We start from the raw sequence: 19,561 nt of genomic DNA, 5'->3' as shown, positions 1-19,561 counted from the left end.
TTGTCTGCATCCACTACCCGCGGGCGAAAATCATTCAGCTCGTGGTTATGATTTGCAACGAAAAGGAAAATACTCATCCATTCCATTCTACAATAAATTGCCCAAAAGAATAACGTGTCTTTTTTCTTCCAACCTAATCAAACCAGCGTATCGTTTTGACGCATTCGATGCATGGTTTCAAAAGGCCAGAATGAAAACGCCATCCGATCAGAACGCTGGTGTGTGGAAGCGCTTTTTTAAAGCACGTGTTTTGTCTGCTTCCTTTTCCTGCCTCTGGATGCACTGGAAGCTCAAGCAAGGAACGCTCGGGAAAGTAAATAAAGCTGCACATGCCGTGTGGAAAGTGTGCATAAAATCGATTAAAACTTGGCTCCCGTCGTGCTCGATGCACCACTGCGTAACACACTGTTGTTACAACAAGGTGCGTGTAGCCGCTGTGCCGCGGTGCCATGTTTGCGAAACCGTAGCGGGTCGTTTCGGGGCTTTGGTTCGTATTTTTGGGGAAATTTAATTTCCTCTCGGCTCGATGGAGCGTACGATCGAAATCCTCGGGTGTAGCTTTTTGCATGACTGGGTACATGCTTTTTTTGTGTCTCTCCCTTTCTTCGTTGGTGTTACTGCAGAAGCTAAAACGCAATCCAGGCGCCGTAACTGGTGACTTTTTGACTGGTTCTGCGCAATCTGTGCTGTTTGATTTGATTGGGAGGGTTGGTGTTGGTTGTTTGTTGGTTTTTTTAGCAAGCGGAAATTGGTACAGACGGTTTGGGAAAGTTGTTGATTGTGGGCCAGGAGTGGTATGTTACCCTTCATTAGTTTGTAATAACAGGTTTATAATCACGCACTTATATATGCACAAACTTTTTTTCAGGAATCGATTTGTGCGTATTGCTTCCATAAAATGCAAATTAAGCGGTTTGAATAATTCCGCAGAAAAGTACGCTGCAGCAGACAAGGCACTAGGCGTCTCCATGGAAAACTTTAATTGATCCCCAGAAACAACCATGCTTCTCCATCAGCAGTATCGGAAAGGGAGTCGATTTGGATTGAATATGGTTGCGTCGCTGCATGTTTTAATGTGGAGAATAATTTTAATTATTTCATTGGAAATTATTAAATTAATAATTGTTTGCCAATTATTATGTTTTTTTGTTACAGTGGAGTTTTAAGTTATAGTATAGGAATATCTATATATAATATTAAAAACCTTTACTTTCATCAAGAGCAAACACAAGTCTGCGGCATTATAAACTAATATTTTGTTATATAACTTAGATTTATAAATAATGGATTTTATAAAAAATGCAAATTAAAGCTAGAAAAAAATACAGCATCTTTTTCAAAGCATTTAACATGAAACAAAACTCTATGGTATCGTTATACACATATTGAAAGTAATAATATGAAATTTTTCCTTACAAACGTGCTGTTGTTGCATTAAAACAAAAAATGAAAAAATGAAAATGAAATTCATTTTGCAAAATCATCGATAAATGATTAGGACCGTGATTGGGAACGTCAGTGCACAAGACTGTTTTGCTATCGGGTCGCAAACGGACCTTCCTTTTGTTGGGCGAAAATCGAAAATCCACATTCGTTTCGTTGTGTGGGATGCGTTTTTAATACAAGCCCGAAGATTTGAGAATGAAATTTGAAAACCTTTATTCTAGCTTATGTTTATTTATACTAGTCCCCCCCCCCAGGGGGAGAAGCGAAAGCAAACGAGCCCGATCGTTTTCCAGCATTGCTTGAACAAAAGCTCCGTAAGAACGAGGTTTTGAAATGTAGAAAAAAAGGGCAAAAAGAAATCAATGGAAAAAGTGTGTGTGTGTGTGTGTGTGAGAGAGAGAGAGAGAGAGAGAGAGAGTGAGAGAGAGAGTGTATGATTTCAAGACAAACAGCAAGAGAGATAGAGCGATGCATAGCAATAATATTCCCACAGATCGAAAGATAAATAATCGAAAGAGGAATACAATTGTATAATATCCTTTTTTGCTCATTTTTTTTGTTCAAAAACAGAAGTATTTGATTTTATTCAATTTTTCGTTTAGCAACTGTGCAAAGTAAGGTAATGCAGTGATCCAGTTGAAAAGTAGAGAAAAAAAAAACAACGAGATACGTTAAACCCTTCAGAAAGGATAAAAAGTGCAATAATGCAGTGGTTTCAATGTATACTTTTTTCGCCATCGTCTGTTTATCTTGCAGTGGTTTGCCGCACGAAAAGCTGACAGTAATGGGTGGAGGGGGGGGGGGGGGGAGGAGGAACGCTCTAGCTGGACAGAGGAAACGAACACGAATACGCTTCAGGGCCAGTGAATAAGTTTTGTGGCCAGTAAATAGTGTGCCTTCATCGGACCAGTGGGTGCAACAGCAAGAGAGAGAAAGAGAAAGAGAGAGAGAGAGAGAGAGAGAGAGAGAGAGAGAGAGAGAGAGAGAGAAATGAAGAACGAGAGAGCTTAGCACAGGCCAAAAACACGCCGAAAAGAAAAGAACGCAACGCAAATGGGAAACTTTATAACCACCCTGGACATTCCAACTCGGGCCATTCTGCCGGGACCAGGGCAGCAAAAAAAAAGGGCGCCTTGCGAGAAAATGAGAAAACTTTCCAACGTTTCAAACGTTCGCCAGCTAGAATGGGTGAGAAATTATGAGCTACCCGAACGCTAGAAACCAATACCCAAGTGCCCGTAGCATGCAGTGCAGTGGCCTAGTGCAAGCTATACGGCAAAGGTGGTAAGAGCATTATTGGGGAAACTGATTTTCGGCACTCGTTACCGAAATGCTTTGGCCTTCTTGTGACTTATGAAATGAAAGCGTTTTTTCCCCGATTTATTTTCTGTTCGTATTTCCTAGTGGAAGTAAAACGATCGCCTTTATGGACGGAAACTTAGGCTCAAGGAGTGTGCCAGTGTGTTTGTTGGTAATGCATCCTTCTTATTTTTTTTTATTGCACTGCGAACGGAAACTTTTCCATCAAACACCCTTATTAGTGTTGCTGTTTTCCGGGAGGGACTCTCCAGCGATGAGAACAATTTATGTCAAAGTTTATTAGATTCTTTATAGAGCTGGCAGCGATTTAGTTTGAGGTTGTGATTGATGCTGGGTGCTTTCACTATGCACACTATGCTTTGGATGATTTTGCACAACATGTGCATGGTGGTGGTTGAATTTTCTGTAAATGAGGTATGCGCTTTCAATGCAAGAAACGATAATGTTGTGGAAAATTTTAGCTACAGGAAACTTGTATTTGCCTCATCGATTATACGAAAAAAAAAAACATTAATTTTTTCCTCCACCAAGACTCCCTTGGTGGCGTAGTCTTCTCCTAGAAAGTGCTAATATGCAAGGATGAAGAGAAAACTCAATCAAGAAAGTTGTAGCGAGCGGGTTCAGAAGAAGCTTCATTGTCATTTCACCATCCAGGCTACGTGTCAACCGGCCAACCGCGGGACTCGCTCGCCAGTCATTAGTGTCTTGTTGTGAAGGCAATTAATGAGCAACAGTTCGGTGGGTGCTGTACGGGGATGAGGCCGTGTTACTGGGTTTCCCACCCCCCCCGCCATTTGCGATCACGGATCACTATCAAACGAACCATATTTGCAGAAATCCAAAATAAATCAACCGTTTCACGCGCGTGGTAGTGTAGCTCGCCGATAATTGAATGATCGATTTAGCGTTGCAAAACAGTCGCTTCAATGTGGGCGGCTCTGTTGGGGGGTGAGCGCTTGGGTCGGACATTGGAGCGGGTGAAATTGAATTATGGTTACCCCAAAAGTTCACTAATGAACCGTTTTGAAGAAGGAAGTCGTGCGCAACGAGCTTTTTACAGTAAATTAGTAGCTTAATCACATTAAGCGTTTGAAGGAAAGTAAACCGAACTGAACTTTTACCGAAGTGAACATGAAGTTAATGTTTCAATGTTGGTAGTTTCTGTTCTGAACAATCTATAGAATTGTACTATAAAAAATAATATTACTCATTTACTAAAAATAAATATAATAACATGGCACTCAATGGCATTTTTGTGTAATGCTTAATTGAAAAATATTAAAGTTTACAACAATTTCAGTATCATCTTCAGCCAGCTATTTATTTTGAACTAGTATTTTCTGCAAACGCAGTGTGATGAACGATCAGAAAAGCCTTTTTCATCACAGTGTGCCATTCGAATGTATCGATTCAAAAGTCCAGCTAATGTGCAAGCTCGTCCAAGCGCCCCGGGCTGCTAATTAAATAGCAATTAGCCAGCCAGGCCCCGCGCGCCTACTCCGACTCCCGGACCGTGCTTCGGGCGTGTTGCTTACCTGTGGCTGGTGTGTATGGAAGCCGTTTGCGCCATGATAACGGTCCTCGGTGTGTACTGTTTGGCGGAAGTTTTGCGCTACGCAAAAAGAGTAAGAAATAAAAACGCAAGAAGCAAACACGGCGAATGCTACTTTTGCTACTTTCGCCAGCGCGTTCTACAAGTTTTCTAGTACGATGTCGAGAGCAACCGGCCACTATTCGGTAGCACTTGCAAGGGCAGTGAGTGGGAAGGGACGCTCGTGGGTTGGGTCGAAACGTTCGAAAATGACAACCTTCCGGAAGGTCCCAAAAGCAAACCGTGGTTATCGTACAATAAAAGGGATTCTAATGAACATTTGTGCTACATTTTGTGCTCTTAGTGTTTGGCTAGTGGTTTCGGCTGCCCTGGCACTCTATACTTTGCCCATTCTCGTTCTCGTTTGTAGCGGAATGAGAATATGAAAATATAATGCACAACAGAAGAAATGGGAAAACTCCCGGTGGAGCTACACAAACTGGAGATATTGTATGCGAGGATCGTTTATAAAAAAAACGGCAACACACCAAAATCAACCTTGTCGAATGTCGCAGCGTTGTTTACCGAGCGAGTGGCACCGTACATCGGCAAGCGAAAACAAGGGTGCTTGGGTGCAAAGAAAGAAAAAAAAGAAGAAGAACCCGATTATTCCACCGGACCACCGATGATACCACCGTTTATGAAGCGGACGGGGAAGCAGAAAAAAAAACAGCAAAGCAAGGGAGCAAACTTGTTGAAAATCCGGTCCGTGCTTCCGAGTTCCGTCCGGTCGTTAGTTTTGTTCGGGCGAGCGAGCGCTTCTGCCGCCAGAGTGCCAGAGTGGGTAGACATTCCATTATGAGCGGGATGGCATTATACAACAGGCCACAGGCCGAAGAGACCGCCACACACCGGTGACGATATGTTTACAGTTCGAGGTTTCGGTTGGCATCAGGGTGAAAAGTTCGGGTGGAAACGCACACTTTACTGGAAAGCGTTCGAGAACGAGACTCGAAAGCGACAGATAAGTTCAGTTCAGTTCCCATGTTGTGAGAGCATTGCGATAAAAAGCGGCACCGTCATTGGGAAAAATGATTTTCCGTGACCTCTGACGACGCACGGACGGCTTTGCTTTGGCCGGTAGAGAAAGTATGGTATAGAAGAGGGTATAGAAGTAAATAACTGTGCCGGCAGTAAAACTTATGATACTTACGAAAATTAACGATCACCTTTCGCGGGAAGGAATGACAGCATATCGTGGTTGGGGGGGGGGGGGGGGGGGGTACGGCTTTTACTTCATACCACCGCAACCGAGCAAAAGCAAAGGTAACTCAGCCAGGGTGGATCCTCCACAAAGTTCTATTGACGGTTTCTGCGTTGTTCCCGGGAAAGTTTTCGCCAGTTTCGCGTTGTCATCGTTTGCATTGCGAGGGAAGTTAAGTGGAACTAATCATAGTTACTTGCAGGTTATGGTCTACTTACGAACCAAAGGCCAGTCTAGCGAGGTGGGAAATGGAGCTTCAATTCAAGCCCCGTGTACGGTGCAAAGTTGAATAAAAATCTGAAAAACCTTGCTTGTTTGTACATCATTTTATTTTCCGTTCTGGTTTTTTTTTTACATAAAAAATTGAAACAAACTCTCCGCAACGAACGCTCTCTTTCCCTGCACAATAGTTTTACTTTGTTTATTTTGCCACTCCTGTTCCCCGCCGCACTACTCCGCCTTCGTCTTTAAATCGTGTACGCCCTCATATATCTATATGAACAATTGATTAGTGTTTAACGGAAATAATTCCAAATTAAAAGCAGCTCCTAAAGCGATCTCAATGGTTGTCGTTTGATGACTTGCTTTTGTTTTCCTACCGGCGCGTTGTGACATCTCATTGTTTTGTTTGGCGGATGATCATACCCACCCGGTGCTGTGGGGTTTCTCATTTGCGCCTCTCTCTCTCTCTCCTTACTCACCATGCGTCAACATTGAAATACATCGATACATTGAATTGAAGAACTCGTCCGTGGTTGGCATTGTCATGGTTGGTGGCATGTTGCACCTGCATTTGTTACAAGATTTCGGTCGATTTTAAAACCCCTGCAGAAAAAGGGCGAATACTCGCTCACCCGCCCTCCTTCGCTTCTTCGTTCACATTCACTCACTCATGTCCAGCTAGCTGGGTTAGGGCTTCCCTATCACGTTTGTTTTGTTTGTTTGTTTTTGTTTTTTTTTAATTTGAAAATAATTTCCATAACCTACATCGTTAGCTAGGTAATTGATTCCCCCCCCCCCCCCCCGGTTTTTCAGGCCCGTGGTTCAGGCCGGCTCTGAGTACTCTAGTACGCTGCAGGTATGCTTCCAGCGCCTGCTCCGGTTAGATACACACCACACGTTCAATTGATTCTTTACACTATCTTCTGCATAGGATATGTACAAAAAGGGAGGGGGGGGGGGGGCTATATACAGTGTGCCGCTGCACACTTACACTCTATCGGTATAACTCGTGGGCGCTATCTGTTTATTGTCCCTTGCTGTCCGTCTCCGCGTCTCCTGCCGTTTCTTTTGTCGTTCGCATTGTTAGCCTAAGCTTAGCTACCATTATGTTACACACTGCGGAGAGGGCAGACCTTCGGCTTTGCACCATCCACACATACAATTACGCTACACTACTGTTTTTACTACTCTGCACCGTAAATAAACTCTCAACGGGAGGGAGTGTGTGGGTGTGTGTTTCTGTAAAAATTTAACTAAGTAATACTTTTGATTTTCCAAAACAACGTTCGACCGTTCGTTTCTGCCGGCGAGGGGCCAGTGAACGCTTCGATCCATAGATAACAGACAAACAGTGCAACAGTGATTCAACAGCATTCCCAATGACGGGTTGTACGGGTAGGCTTCAATTAAACGGAGCACGTCGCACTGGCACCGAAACGAATGATATGAGGAACAAGGCAATGGTGAGCACAACAGCTACATAATCGAACCGAATGCGGTGTCAATGTAATGCACATACATCGAAGAGCGTTAGCTACAACACCACAGTTACCGCTGTTCAGCATTGCAGCCGGGTGAGCGGTCCATTGTGGAATAACTACACATTTCTGATGAGCTAACAGAGGATGGAGAAGGAATAGGGGATTTTGGGGGAGCAGTTTGCCATGGTCACTTAATTTCGGAGTAACTTCTGCTACATAAACATATTGGAGAGTATTGGAACTAAAAATTGAGCGTTTGTGTTTCTCGTCCGGCTGGATTTAAATGTCCATTACGCCAATTCCTGGTATACCCTGTGTTTGCCAGCGGATTTCCTTAATTTCTATTTCTCTCTCGTGACTCTCGCTCTCTCTCTCTCTCTATTTGTTGCTTTCCTCTTCTACTCGTGAAAATGGCACATCTTAGTTGTAGCAATTCGCTTCCAGTTTGCAGTTTCATCTCTTTGCATGCAAAATTGGAAGCGCTTTTTAGCAAAAACTTAACCACAAAACGAAGGACGTAGGCCGCGTTTGTGCCCAGAAAGCATTGCCCTATTTGTTAGCACCCGGGCAACCACCGGCTCGACCGCGATCGATGTCATGCCATGGCTACATTTCCGTCCCTTTCACATCTACCCTAGCTACATACACCGCCCCCCCCCCCACCTACCGTTTACCGCGCCTGACCGTGCCGACCCAGGCACACTATCAACACTTGTCGACGCCGAGACCGAGCCCGGGCCCCACCGTACTGTCCAGCGCGGTGTAGTTGGTCGTCAGCAGTGGCATCTTGGCGGTGTAGATCTGCGACGTGGCGTACCCACCGTTTGACGAGGACGAGCAGGAGGTCGTCTGCGAGATGCTGAGCATGCTGTCGTAGCTGTTCGGCGTAAAGTCTCGCAGCGGCAGTCTCGTGTAGATGTTGGGCGAGGTGCGCGTGGGCAGCGTGGTGACCGCACCCGGGCCACCGGACGGGAGCAGCAGGCTGGCGCCGTTCGGTGCGCTCGTCGTCGTGGTGGTGGTGCCCTGCGGGCCCGCCGTCGTCGAGAGCAGCAGGGAGCCGAGCGGATGCTGCTGCTGCTGCTGGCCAGGGCTCGGCTTACCGTAGCTCCGTATCGGCGAGCTGTATATCGCGTAGCCCGGATTGGTTGTGAGCGATAGCTCACCGAACTGAAATCATGAGCGGTGCGTTGTTTGTGTGAAAAACACTTGTCTCAGTAAGTAAAGGCAAACTCGTCCCTTTTCGCGCGGCCGGTGCATGAAATGCCATTCGTCGCGAAAGGTGCACTTCCTTACCTTCTTGAAGCCGTTCCCGCTCGGCGACATCAGATGGTGGTGGGTGGGTGAGTACGCGCCGGACGATGCGGTGGTCGTGTGTCCGGCAAACTTCAGCCCGTCCGCATTCAGCGCCAACCGTTCGAACTGCTTCTCGTCGTCGTCCTCGCTGTTCTCGTGCGGTATCACGTCCGGGTTCTTGTCGTCGATGCTCGAGTGGCTGCCGATGTTGCGACTGAGCGGTTCCGCGCTGCCCTTGTCCTGCTCGGCGTTGGCCGTCTGGTGGTGCTTCTTCTGCGCCGGAAGTACGGGGAAGGTAAGCAAAGCGAAGGTTAGTGCACAGGGAGCGCGTTACGGCATCTGCTGGTGTTCCCTAGCATGACATAAATCTAGCCCTTTAAGCTCAGCTGCCTTTAATGTGAGCTGCGTTCAGAAGTTTTGCCCAGCACGAAGGCATGCAGCACCTTAAGTGTGTCGCATATCCTTGTTTTTCCGTTGGACTTTGTTCTCTCTCGAGAGACATTCCCTCGAGTGAGTTTTTTTTTCTTTTAGTCGCTTATCACACACAGCAAGTATTACATGTCGGTGTCGGTGTGGGTGTGCGTATGTGTGTGGAGAAGGACTGAAAATTCAAGACATTTCCAGAACACAGAACCATCCTTACTTACCTTCGTTTTGAACTTTACGAAAACGATGATGCACAGCGCGACCAGGCAGAGTGTCACGGCGGCCCCGACGAGAGCCCCCAGCAGGGGCGTAAGCTGCACGAGCACGGCCTTCGATGGAGCTGCGGGGAGGGTCGGAGGAAAAGGAGAACGAAAACGACCGCATGAAAACGACGTAAAAATAGAGCATAATTTATGAAACAAAACCGTAGCAGACGGGCACGGTCCCAACAGTGCCACCGGTAGCTGGGAGCGACCATAATGGGCGCGAGCAGCACCATTGGGATCCCGGGGGCGGCTGCTGTACGCTTCTCGGCCCTCGGCCATTCTGCCCCATGCACACAGGAAAGTGCTGTCCCCTTGCCATTGGCTTCTTACAGCCAGCATGCACACTCACACGCGCGTACACAGCTGCTCGTTATTGAAAATGGGCCACCGGCACAACTTATGGCGCTCACTTATGTTCGTTTTGATCTGCGCTCCGCTGGAAACACTAGCAGCAGCAGCAGCAGCAGCACCATGAGCCAAATAACCATCCGCGCTTGGGGAGGATGGCACTCGGCAGTGGCAGCGGTGGTAAGAGTGGTTGTGGTAGAAAATGGTTGGAAAATTTGTTTGCCTCTTAGCTGATAGCTGACTTGTTTCGATGATGCCGACTGGTAAGTTAGTGGCGTGGCGTGAGTCTCATGGGGCGCTGCTCACTGTTTTGCTGCCATCCGATCGATTGTTTTGAAGCATAGAGCGGGAAAAGGGCGCACTTTCTCTCCCTTCAAACGCCAGCACACAAGCGTACAAAGTATTAGTGCAGGTGGGAATGGCTTTAACAAACAGCTCACATGACAGCTCACATACTTATAGCTATCATAAGTATGGCTTTCAAAGTGAGGACTTGCACTGTTGGAAGGTGAATGAAGCAACGGTACGTAACATTCATGTTAAATTTGTATTTTTGACAATTTTAGGAGAAATAAATGCCATCAAAACTATTGACGTGACACTGTAATGCATTAATAAATTGAGAAATGGCATTATAAAAGAAGCATTGCTTTGCCGATTGCATGCTTGCAGGCGTTTTGTCACTCGCGTTATGCGCGAATGCCCTTTAAGCTTTCAAATTTTACGAGTTCAATCGTTTATTGGCAGGCTTTTCTGCATTCTCGGTATAAAACGAATCTAATGAACATTTGGCATTGTTTCATGTCACCAAAATTGATCAAACGTTTGCTATTAACTCGTTTTGTTGTCAACAAACGACATAACTCACAACTTGTTTCCCCCCTCTAGACTGTACTTACCCGTTCTTAACAGGGGAGCCGGTAGCGTTTGTGCCTTCACTCGGTAGCTTGTCGGTGCCGTACCTTGCAGGTTGTAGGGCGTAATCTAAGAAAAAGAAGAGAGAAAAAAACACACAAACACAAAAATGAGCCACAATGTACACAGGCGTGCAACATGAATGATAAAGCCCAGCAGCAAACAATTTTAATAAAAATGTACCACCGGGAAGGAAATAATTGACAGTGCAAAGCGGAACGAACACTCTGTCCCACCAGTCGGTTTGGGGGTCCGCTTCACTTGAACATCACTCTGCTGCTGTGGGTAAATTACTGGCAAAAAAAAAGAAGGGAGAAACGAGCACAGCAGCGAAAGAAGTTTGAAATGTGTCAACTGCCTTACCTTGATGATGAACTTCGTGTCACTAGGCAGCTTCTTCAGCAGCATCTCGGGGCTCTGGTAGCTGACGCTTTGCAGCAACTTTCGCTTCGACTCCTCGAACACCTGTACGGAAAGGAGCGGAAACAACACGTTAACCATCGCTTGCTGGTTGCCTGCCTGCCCGGTTGTGCAATGTCGGTGGAAATTATCTTTACTGCGATGCTTTTGGACCCCGTTTTGCACGATGCCCCCAACGATACACTCAACTTGGGTTGAGAAAAAAGGGTGCAAACCAAACGACACCCAACGTGCGGTGCAACGGAAATGGTAAGCAACAATGTTGACTGAATGTGCATCACGCTGGGATGCAGATTTTTGCCTTCCCCTTTGCGGGGATTCTGCGCTGTCAAGGGGATTGCTGCGCATGGACTACTAGAAGCATTTTTTGCTATGGTCGCTATCGTCCCAGCCACTGCCACTGCCCGTGCTGCTTCGGGGCGTCGTTCAATGTACCTTTGCAAATGCTAAACATTGTACGGCAAGGAAACATGCTTGCTGGCCGAATGCGCATCTCGGGGCAGCGAATGCATTGTCTTTTTTTAATGCATTACAGTGGAATTGTTATTTCCGTTTTATGTTCGCGGTGCTTTTCGCTAGCCAGTGTTGTTACTGTCTTACCCCGTCAGCTCGGATCGTTTTTCCTTGCGAGCGGGGCTTCCCTCGCAATGGCCGGGAAACAGACAGATCTGACGGACGGTCTTCCCTAACCATCCGTAGCCGAAAAATTTAATTTTCTCCGTTCTTCAAAGCAAAACAGAGCGCTGGCGATGAACAAAAAAAAAAAAAGCTTGCGTTGTGAAAACCTTAAAGGACCATTTCTCCCCATTACCACCCGCCGCCCATGCACCGATGCGTCGACGGCTCGGTCGCGCGAGCAAGGTAACGATGCAACTTTTTAACAAGCGCAAGCTCTCGGGCGCTGCTCCTCGGCTGGTGGGTGGTGAAGCTTTTTCGCGCGTGTACCTTTTGCTTTTTTTTTTGGTTGTTGTTGTTGTTGCACAGCGGCTTTGCAGTACGGCAATGGAATGGAAAGGATTACATTCTCAGCTCCCGGGACAGCACTCCGCCGGTGAATGAGCAGTCGGGATAATGGTTTGGCGTGATGATTATGCATCTTTTGCGCGGCAAAAGGCGTCCTCCAAGCTAGCTTTTTTTTGTTGTAGTAGGAGGCGGACTCTGCGATCCGTTTGCTCGGTTAGTTGGCAGTGGACGCGTTTGTGTGGCGCACTGTATGGGTTTTTTATTTCCGTGCCGCTGTTCGCGAAGGATGAAGGATGATGTTACTGCGTTGAAGCAACATTTAGCATGGTTGCAAGTTTAGCTGTTTGGAGAAGATGTTTTTTTTCCTTTCTCCAAATGGTATTTGTAATTGGACTAACTATTTATTCTGCTCGCCCAAGTGCCCCAGCTCTGCTGAGCGGGCATAGATAGAACGTAAAGGATGATGCATCGTTAGGGGTGGGCTGTTGCACACCAAAAGGTTCTCCAAAAGTCCATTCAGTCCGTTATTTTCTGCTGACTTTACTGGACACACATTTTTGGCAGGCACGTGGATGGCAGTGGATGGCCATAAAGCAATTACCCGAGGTTCATTTTAGGTAAGGTGCTGCACTACGCTCTGCAGTGTATTGTGCGGTGTGCATAGGCGAACGAATGATTAAAGTATGGTATAATTTACGCTGTTGAATGTATAATTGAGTTAATCGTTTGGCATGGCAGTTACAATGTTTATGCTTTCTTTAGCTAGTTAGTGTTGAAAATGCTAAAACAGTTAATGTTTTCAAAGCCTTGCTCGGCCTTAGCTTGCTTGTCACAGCAATGGTGCTCAATTATTCATCAACCTTCGCTGAAGTTTGCTCGCTAGTCCTCAAGCTTTAAACATCAAACGCACGTCAATGCTCTTCAAAGAGACTACAAGTGGTATCGCTCAAACAACTGCCTGTCATAAAGCACTTTTTTGCTCTTGTTTTCTTCACAAATGATACATTAATATGAGAGAGAGAGAGAGTAAAAAAAAATGGGACAAACAGAAAGGGGCAGAGATCTAGGTCAAATGATCTGTCACGTTCTGACAGGTTGATGTTTGCGAAACGAGGCGCGCTGTGTGATTTCAGATAAAGCACATCCATCATGCATGACACGAACCGTGCAAAACTGACAACGACTTTTCACACTTCCTGTTGTGACGCCATCAACCAGCTGACCAGGGGGGCGGGGTAGTGGAGGAGCTTTAGGCAACTAACAACCCAACAAGCGTTGTTACTAGCGTGGCTTAAATTTGGAGAAATCGATTTCCCGGGATGCCAGTGTAGCTGCTTATTTAATTTTTCGATAAATAATTCATAACTTTCTGGCTTGACAATTGCAGCATTGTCGCTCGAACAATGCTTCTTCTTTGCCCATACTTACATCGATGTGAAACTGCTGCGGTATTCCACCGTCCTTGCCAGCAACGCAGGATATGTGCACGGTGTACGCGGTCACATTCGACACGGTACAGCTCTTGATGGGATCGGGTACATCTGCAAAAAAAAAAAAAAAAAGGTCGCGTAGAAAAACGACACGCGTTAGAATCGTCCACAGGCGGTCGGTGACGACGGTAACTCAATAGAAAATCAGATTTTCCCACCACTGCTCACGGGCTGCTACAATATACTCACCAGCGACCAGTATGTGATAGGCACAGTGTCCACTCTGACCGTAGGAATTGGTTGCCGTGCAGGTGATCGTACCGAAGCTGTTGAACGTGTCCACCCGGTACATGTACAGCTGGCCGTCGACCAGCGGCACCTCCTCCTTGTGCGAGCCCGCGTGCAGCAGGTGATGATGATGTTGCTGCTGCTGCAGCTGCTGTTGCCGCACGGAGTGCTCTAACCGTTCCAGCTTCTTCCGTACCATCTCCTCCAGGCTGGGGCCCATGTGATTTGTTTCGAGGTCAATCTCGGCCAGCGCCAGGTTGGCCGCTTCCGACTCGACGTTCGTGTACGGTGGCAGCTCGAGCATACTTTCGAGCGAGTTGTTAAACTGCCACCGGAACAACAGATTTGGCTAGAGTTTTGGGGGGGGGGGGGGGAGGGGAAGCGGATACGATAGAGAGCGTGAAATAATTGCGTTTTGCGAAACACCGTTAACGCCACCACACTGGGTGGGGACGTTCAAGATGCATTACCATCGGGTTGGCGTCGATGTCGCAGGTTATGTTGACCGTTTGCTTTACCGCGGCACGGATAATTTGCGCCTCCGATTTGCACACCGGCGGATCTGGAAGTGGAACGGAATGGGGGGTTTGTGTTGAGTTTTGTTGTCAGTTGTAGAAAGGAGGCAACGTGAAAACGAAGCGTGATGGTAGTTAGTTGGAGCTTAACTTTTCACCTTTTTGTCCTTTCCGATATTTACGATTTAAAGAGTGTGATGTTGATCCTAACTTCATTACATGGGGCATCGCATTACTGCTTTGTCAGCAATTTGACGAATGGTTTCGTACTGCGTATTCCAGGAATTTAGGCGTTTAATGCCAAATGTGTCATCTTTTAATTAGGGGCAAGTGTCACTAATTAGAAAGCACTTGACACCGTTCAGCGCGTTAGCTCCGATTGCATTATTTAAATTATTTCGGTAACTATGGATGAAATGGATGCACTTCAGTAAACCTTCCTGGCTTGAAAACTCATCACAATTCCACAAAAACCAATGTGACGAGAGAGTTTATCAGTATGTGTTGGTGAGATATTGGAAATGCAAATTACTATCGCATCGGGCTCTCGGAATGACCACACAAGCGCTGGTGACACTGAAATAATAAGGTAAACCGACAATAATACCTAATTCCAACAGGCAGATACAAGATCCGGTGTGTTGAATTTCGTCGAAATTCGCTGGCTGTTTCGACGGCTAACTTGTTGGATATTTTGGGCCCACCATTCATCTGTAAGCTTAACCGGAAACCTGAAATGAGCCGAGCTGATGAAACCGGGCCATTGTAACACCAAATGCACGTTGCAATGTTAGGATGCATCAGCATAATTGCAGCTTCGCTTTCAACGGTGCAGCGAGAAATTTATAAAATAAAACCTCAAACATTGGTTGGCGGGGTTTTGGCTAGTTTTCACCATTGTCAGCGCGGTAACAATAGCTGCCATTTCGGGAGAATGGTGCCTTTTGTTTGGTCATTTCAATGCGCTAGCTTGCACAAACTATCTGCGGTTGAAATAGAATGGTTGGTTGCCAGTGCCAGTGTGCTGGTGTGAGGGTATTAATGTTGAGAACAAACAATGAGCTGGATGGGGAATTTCAATGTATTCAATTGTTTGAATTGAAGGCGTATAGGTATATCGGTTGCGGAAGCTGGATTTTAGCCACACCAAACGATGGAGCCCAAAGATATAGGCTGATTCATTACAAATCCAGAATGTATATCGGTTTATCCATGTTTGAAGATTCAACTTTCTGCCATGCCCTAGATCTGGATAGCTCCCGCCTCATATTCGATACATTTCATAGTTTATAAAGATGTTGCACATTTTTCACGCACAACTGAACCTCAATAAATTACGTTACGCATTGCAACCGAAGGGTAAGAGATTTATACATCGACGGGCAAATTATTTACGAGCCGAACACGACACCCCATTCGCTTCCAGTTCCGACAGCACGAAATCTGTTCCGGCTAAAGAATGGGGTTGTTCGGCCTTTAAAAAAACACGATCAAGCATTAATTTCCGCTGTTCATTAATACATTGAAGCGAGGGATGGCAAAAGCAAAACAATACCACTCGCAATAAAATGTGTTCCTCACTGACAATGAATCAATGATGGTAATCGGGTGTGGGAGCGAAATTTCACCATCTCTTGCATTGATGGTCAAAAAAAATCACATCCCCATTCTTTGTTTGCAAATGCGTCCGTGCGCAGGAAGAGGCTCGTGCAAATAAGAGGCCCGGACATGAAATACGAGCCTGATGAGTTTGGGCTACGGATGCCCGTAACCTTCCACTGATGTTGCAACTTCGATCAGCTTGGAGAGAAAAAAGCGCATTGTTCCGGACAAGGAAGAGATAAAAAAACGGGCGAAACAAATTAAGCTCTCTTTCGGTGGTATGCACAGTATGTACAAGGCACACAAAACGGGAACATTAAAAGTGCAACAAATTCATCGCGCTGGATTGAGGGTACGTGATGCAGCGTGTAGCGTTTGGGTTGTAGTAAAACGTTATTAATTACATTTGATATCCAAATAGAGCTGATTGCTGTTGACGGTGCCTTCGCTGTTTGACGCCCGGCACATGTACTCGCCGTGCGTGGATTTGGTGATGCTCTGCAGCACGAGCGTCTGATTGGACACGATAATGCCGCGTGCCGACTGTAGCAGCTTGTTCTGGAAGTAAACCGATAGGCAAAGAATGAATGATGAGCATATTACTTTTCGGCCGTAAGGGATAAGCTTCGTTTGAACGTGACTTTAGCTGGCGGTGGCGCAAATTGATCTTTGTCCTTTTATTGGGCGCTGATTATGTTGTCAGATGATTTTTCGGTTCTTAAATCGATCGTTTTTTTGAGTTTAAAAATTATTTTGTAAGTGACTTTTAGCGCTGTAGTAAAGTGTTGAGCGCCATCTGTGTGTAAATATTGGAAGCTGCATTATTTAAATTCCTACATTCTTTTAAAATCTCCCGCGGACGTGTATCTCTGAACAGTTATTTATCATAAATCATCGATATTAAAGGCTCTGCAAACAACACTATTCCATTTCCCAAAAGACAAAGACCGATCTACCACGCAAGCATTCGCCACGCGCTGTCGTACTTACGTTGTGAAACCATTCAATTTTCTTCACCGGTGGGTTCGCCTTGATGTCGCACTCGAGGTACACGTCCGAGCCTTCCATCAGGTTTTGCGAGTTGAGGGGCGCCCCGAGCGCCAGCGATATCACTGGCACGTCTGTACGGCGTGAAAAAAAGGTGGCCCGAAATGGCGCCCGAAAGAAATGGCGTTGCTTTAGTAAGTGTCCATGCTAAAGGTAAGGTATGATCATTCAGTACCGTGCTGCGTGCTAGCATCACAAGAACGACGGCCAAAACCATGCCGGAAGGTAATTGATGCCGGTAAGTTTGACTAATTTACACCCCACTGGGCCATGGGAGCGAAGCTCAAGGACGCACGCACGCTCGATGGTTTGCACTACTTACGTTTGACGTTCAGCACGTGGGTATCCTTGAGCAGTACGGTCGGACCGTCTCCCTCGCTGTAGCTAATTGAGCATGTAATTGATTTTTCATTATCCTCCGGACCGGGCACGAACACCAGCTCCGATACGGTGACATTGCCGTCGTTGGACGTCTGCAGAAGTGGTGTGTGAGAGAGAGAGAGCGAGAGAGCGAGAGAGAGAGAGAGAGAGAGAGAGAAACAGGGAGAAGAAAATACACAGGATACTGGAGGTTAATGGAGTGGACTTTACGGCAAGATATCACGATAATTTGTAAGTCGACGCGTTGCAACCTTCGAAGTGAGATTATCTCACGCGACAACCGAGCCAAAAGTTTCTGCCCCGACAAATGACAAACTTTTCCGTAAGTACGAGTGTTTATGTGTGTGTGTGTGTGTGTGTAGGTGTGTAATGTACCTGTATAAAATCGATGCTTTACGTACTGTAGTAGAACACCAACAAAATGGGAGCGGGATTGAGTAGGGAGAGGCAAATCTTGCTAGAATAATTAATTTGAGATTTCTTGGAAAAGTTAAGCAAAAGGGTATAAAAGCTGTTGCTTGGGATAGCAAATAGCCGACATGAAAAGCCTTTTGTTGTGTGTATGCGTGTGTTTTAGGCCTTTTTTTGCAAGACTTTTGCTTCCTACAACAGCTTCAGCGAGCTGCACATCAAGCCGACATCATTTCCAAAAAGCCCAGCCAAGCGAGCGAAAAACGCCGAAAACCTTCCTCCTTCCCAATCAAGTTCCGTAAGCAGACGGAAAGCTCTTCCTCCCACCGATGTAGGTCACCTCGCCTCGGTAGAATCCTCGCCTCCCACGAGCACCGACACAAAAGAATGCCGGGACGGTCGGCCGCCATAGAGATGCCGCCATAGAACCATACGTACGTACCGTTTGCGATGAGCCACGGATGACGGATGATCCCTTCGTCCAGACAACGCTCGGTGCCGGCCGGCTGCCGGCCGTGGTGCAGGATACTTGCGTCTTCACGCCCGCCGTTAGCGTTTCCCGCAGGCCCTGCATCCGCACGTACAGTGGTGGTACTGCAAAAGAATTAGAAAAGGGGAGAGAAAACAACAGAAAAAAACAAGCACACACAGGATTAGAAAGACGGCAGGCTCCGGACGATGGCCTCACTCGGAGGCATTTTTTCGGAAGTGGGTAAGGAAAGGGAGGGCGCACGTTTAGATAAGGTACGGTGGGACTGGTGGTGGGGGGGGGGCGTAGGGAAATGAATGTTGTTTTGTAACTAATTGGATCGAAACTGACAGTGATTGAAGCGATGTTTTTCGGTGTGCGTAGTTTCTTTCTTCCTCTTCTTTCGTTTCACCCCGTTTATCTTCGTTCGGCTGGATGCTGGATGTTTTCCAAGCGCCGTACGCCGCCGAGGGAGGGGTGTTGCAAGAGTTGGTAACGAGTTTGGGTAAGCAAAACCCCTTGGAAGGCTGACATCAATCGTTCTTGCAGCTTCCAGTTCGTTCGATCGATTTTCAGCGCGTGCGAGGTTGATTTGACGTTCGGTCGTTGGATCGATAATTTTTGATAGCAACAGGGAGGGGGGTGGGGGGTTGATGGGTTGGAAGCAAACGGGGTGGAATCAAATTTTTCAATCTCCTCCCCAATGAGGGTCACGGTTCGGTACGGGGTCGCTGTTTTGTTTCGATGTTTCTTAAGAAGGCGATGAAAAATGATACTTCCTCCAGTTAATTATGTTACGCTGGATAGGAAAAAAGGGGCATTTTTATACATATTAATAAATTTGCCATTCGGTGGAGCAGCTTTAATGAAGGCAATTGCCGGGACTGATTGCTTTTCAAATTGGACTCGAACAAATGTCTGCAAATGTGTTCAGCTTAAAACACTTTTAATCTGTTCGTTCTCTGCCCTTCGGGCGCAACTTTGAGACGTGAGACGTTAATTCCATTAAGCAGATAATGGGCAATAACAATTACGATAACGTTTACGCGCACTCAAACTGAACCGATCGTTTAGCTGCAGCTTATTGCCGCAACATCCCATTGCAGGGTAGTGGACGAAAGCAAAACTTGCCCTTTGTTGAATTGTGAGCCCGCTCGAGGTGACATTTTAAAGCACTAAAATCAACGTTCGATTGCAACTGCAACAATTAACCAAATTGCCCACACTGCTTGGGTGAGAGATAAGGGCTATCGGGTGCGCTCTCTGTCTCTCTCTCTTTCTCTCTCTCAATCTCTCAATGCTTTGCCGCGCGTTAAGTGCTGATAAGCGGCTTCTTAAAAGGTTTAGCCTTTTGAATAGATAAATGAATTTAATTACACCCAACAACCACCGCACACTGGTGGTGTGTGACATCGTTTTTGAAGACTTATAAATATTTCATTAGCACTAAAAGCGTTACCCACCACGATTAAACATCGACACATTCCCCGCTTGTTATTGTTATTGTGAGGAAGGGTTTGTCA

The 19,561-nt window shown here is 46.4% G+C and overlaps 1 protein-coding gene across 6 annotated transcripts in view; it reads right to left on the bottom strand.

Annotated features, from left to right (window-relative positions):
* Positions 1-6,570: 6,570 nt before the first annotated feature.
* LOC121587772 (nephrin-like) overlaps positions 6,571-19,561 on the bottom strand; it is an 86,218-nt gene continuing 73,227 nt past the window's right edge. For all 6 annotated transcript variants that reach the window (XM_041904886.1, XM_041904884.1, XM_041904888.1 and 3 more), the window contains 12 exons: positions 18,012-18,163; positions 17,100-17,250; positions 16,721-16,851; positions 16,135-16,288; positions 14,084-14,175; positions 13,575-13,962; positions 13,324-13,436; positions 10,876-10,977; positions 10,497-10,581; positions 9,205-9,323; positions 8,558-8,830; positions 6,571-8,431 (listed from right to left, as the gene is read on the bottom strand). In XM_041904886.1, the coding sequence (XP_041760820.1) occupies positions 7,970-8,431; positions 8,558-8,830; positions 9,205-9,323; positions 10,497-10,581; positions 10,876-10,977; positions 13,324-13,436; positions 13,575-13,962; positions 14,084-14,175; positions 16,135-16,288; positions 16,721-16,851; positions 17,100-17,250; positions 18,012-18,163 (2,222 nt within the window). In that variant the 3' untranslated portion in view covers positions 6,571-7,969. The remainder of the gene's footprint in view (positions 8,432-8,557; positions 8,831-9,204; positions 9,324-10,496; positions 10,582-10,875; positions 10,978-13,323; positions 13,437-13,574; positions 13,963-14,083; positions 14,176-16,134; positions 16,289-16,720; positions 16,852-17,099; positions 17,251-18,011; positions 18,164-19,561) is intronic.

Source organism: Anopheles merus, chromosome 2R, assembly GCF_017562075.2.
Source record: "Anopheles merus strain MAF chromosome 2R, AmerM5.1, whole genome shotgun sequence".
In the NCBI taxonomy this organism is placed as follows: Eukaryota; Metazoa; Arthropoda; class Insecta; order Diptera; family Culicidae; genus Anopheles; species Anopheles merus.
Note: the sequence above shows the minus strand (reverse complement) of the source record. Positions and strands in the feature narration are given on the sequence as shown.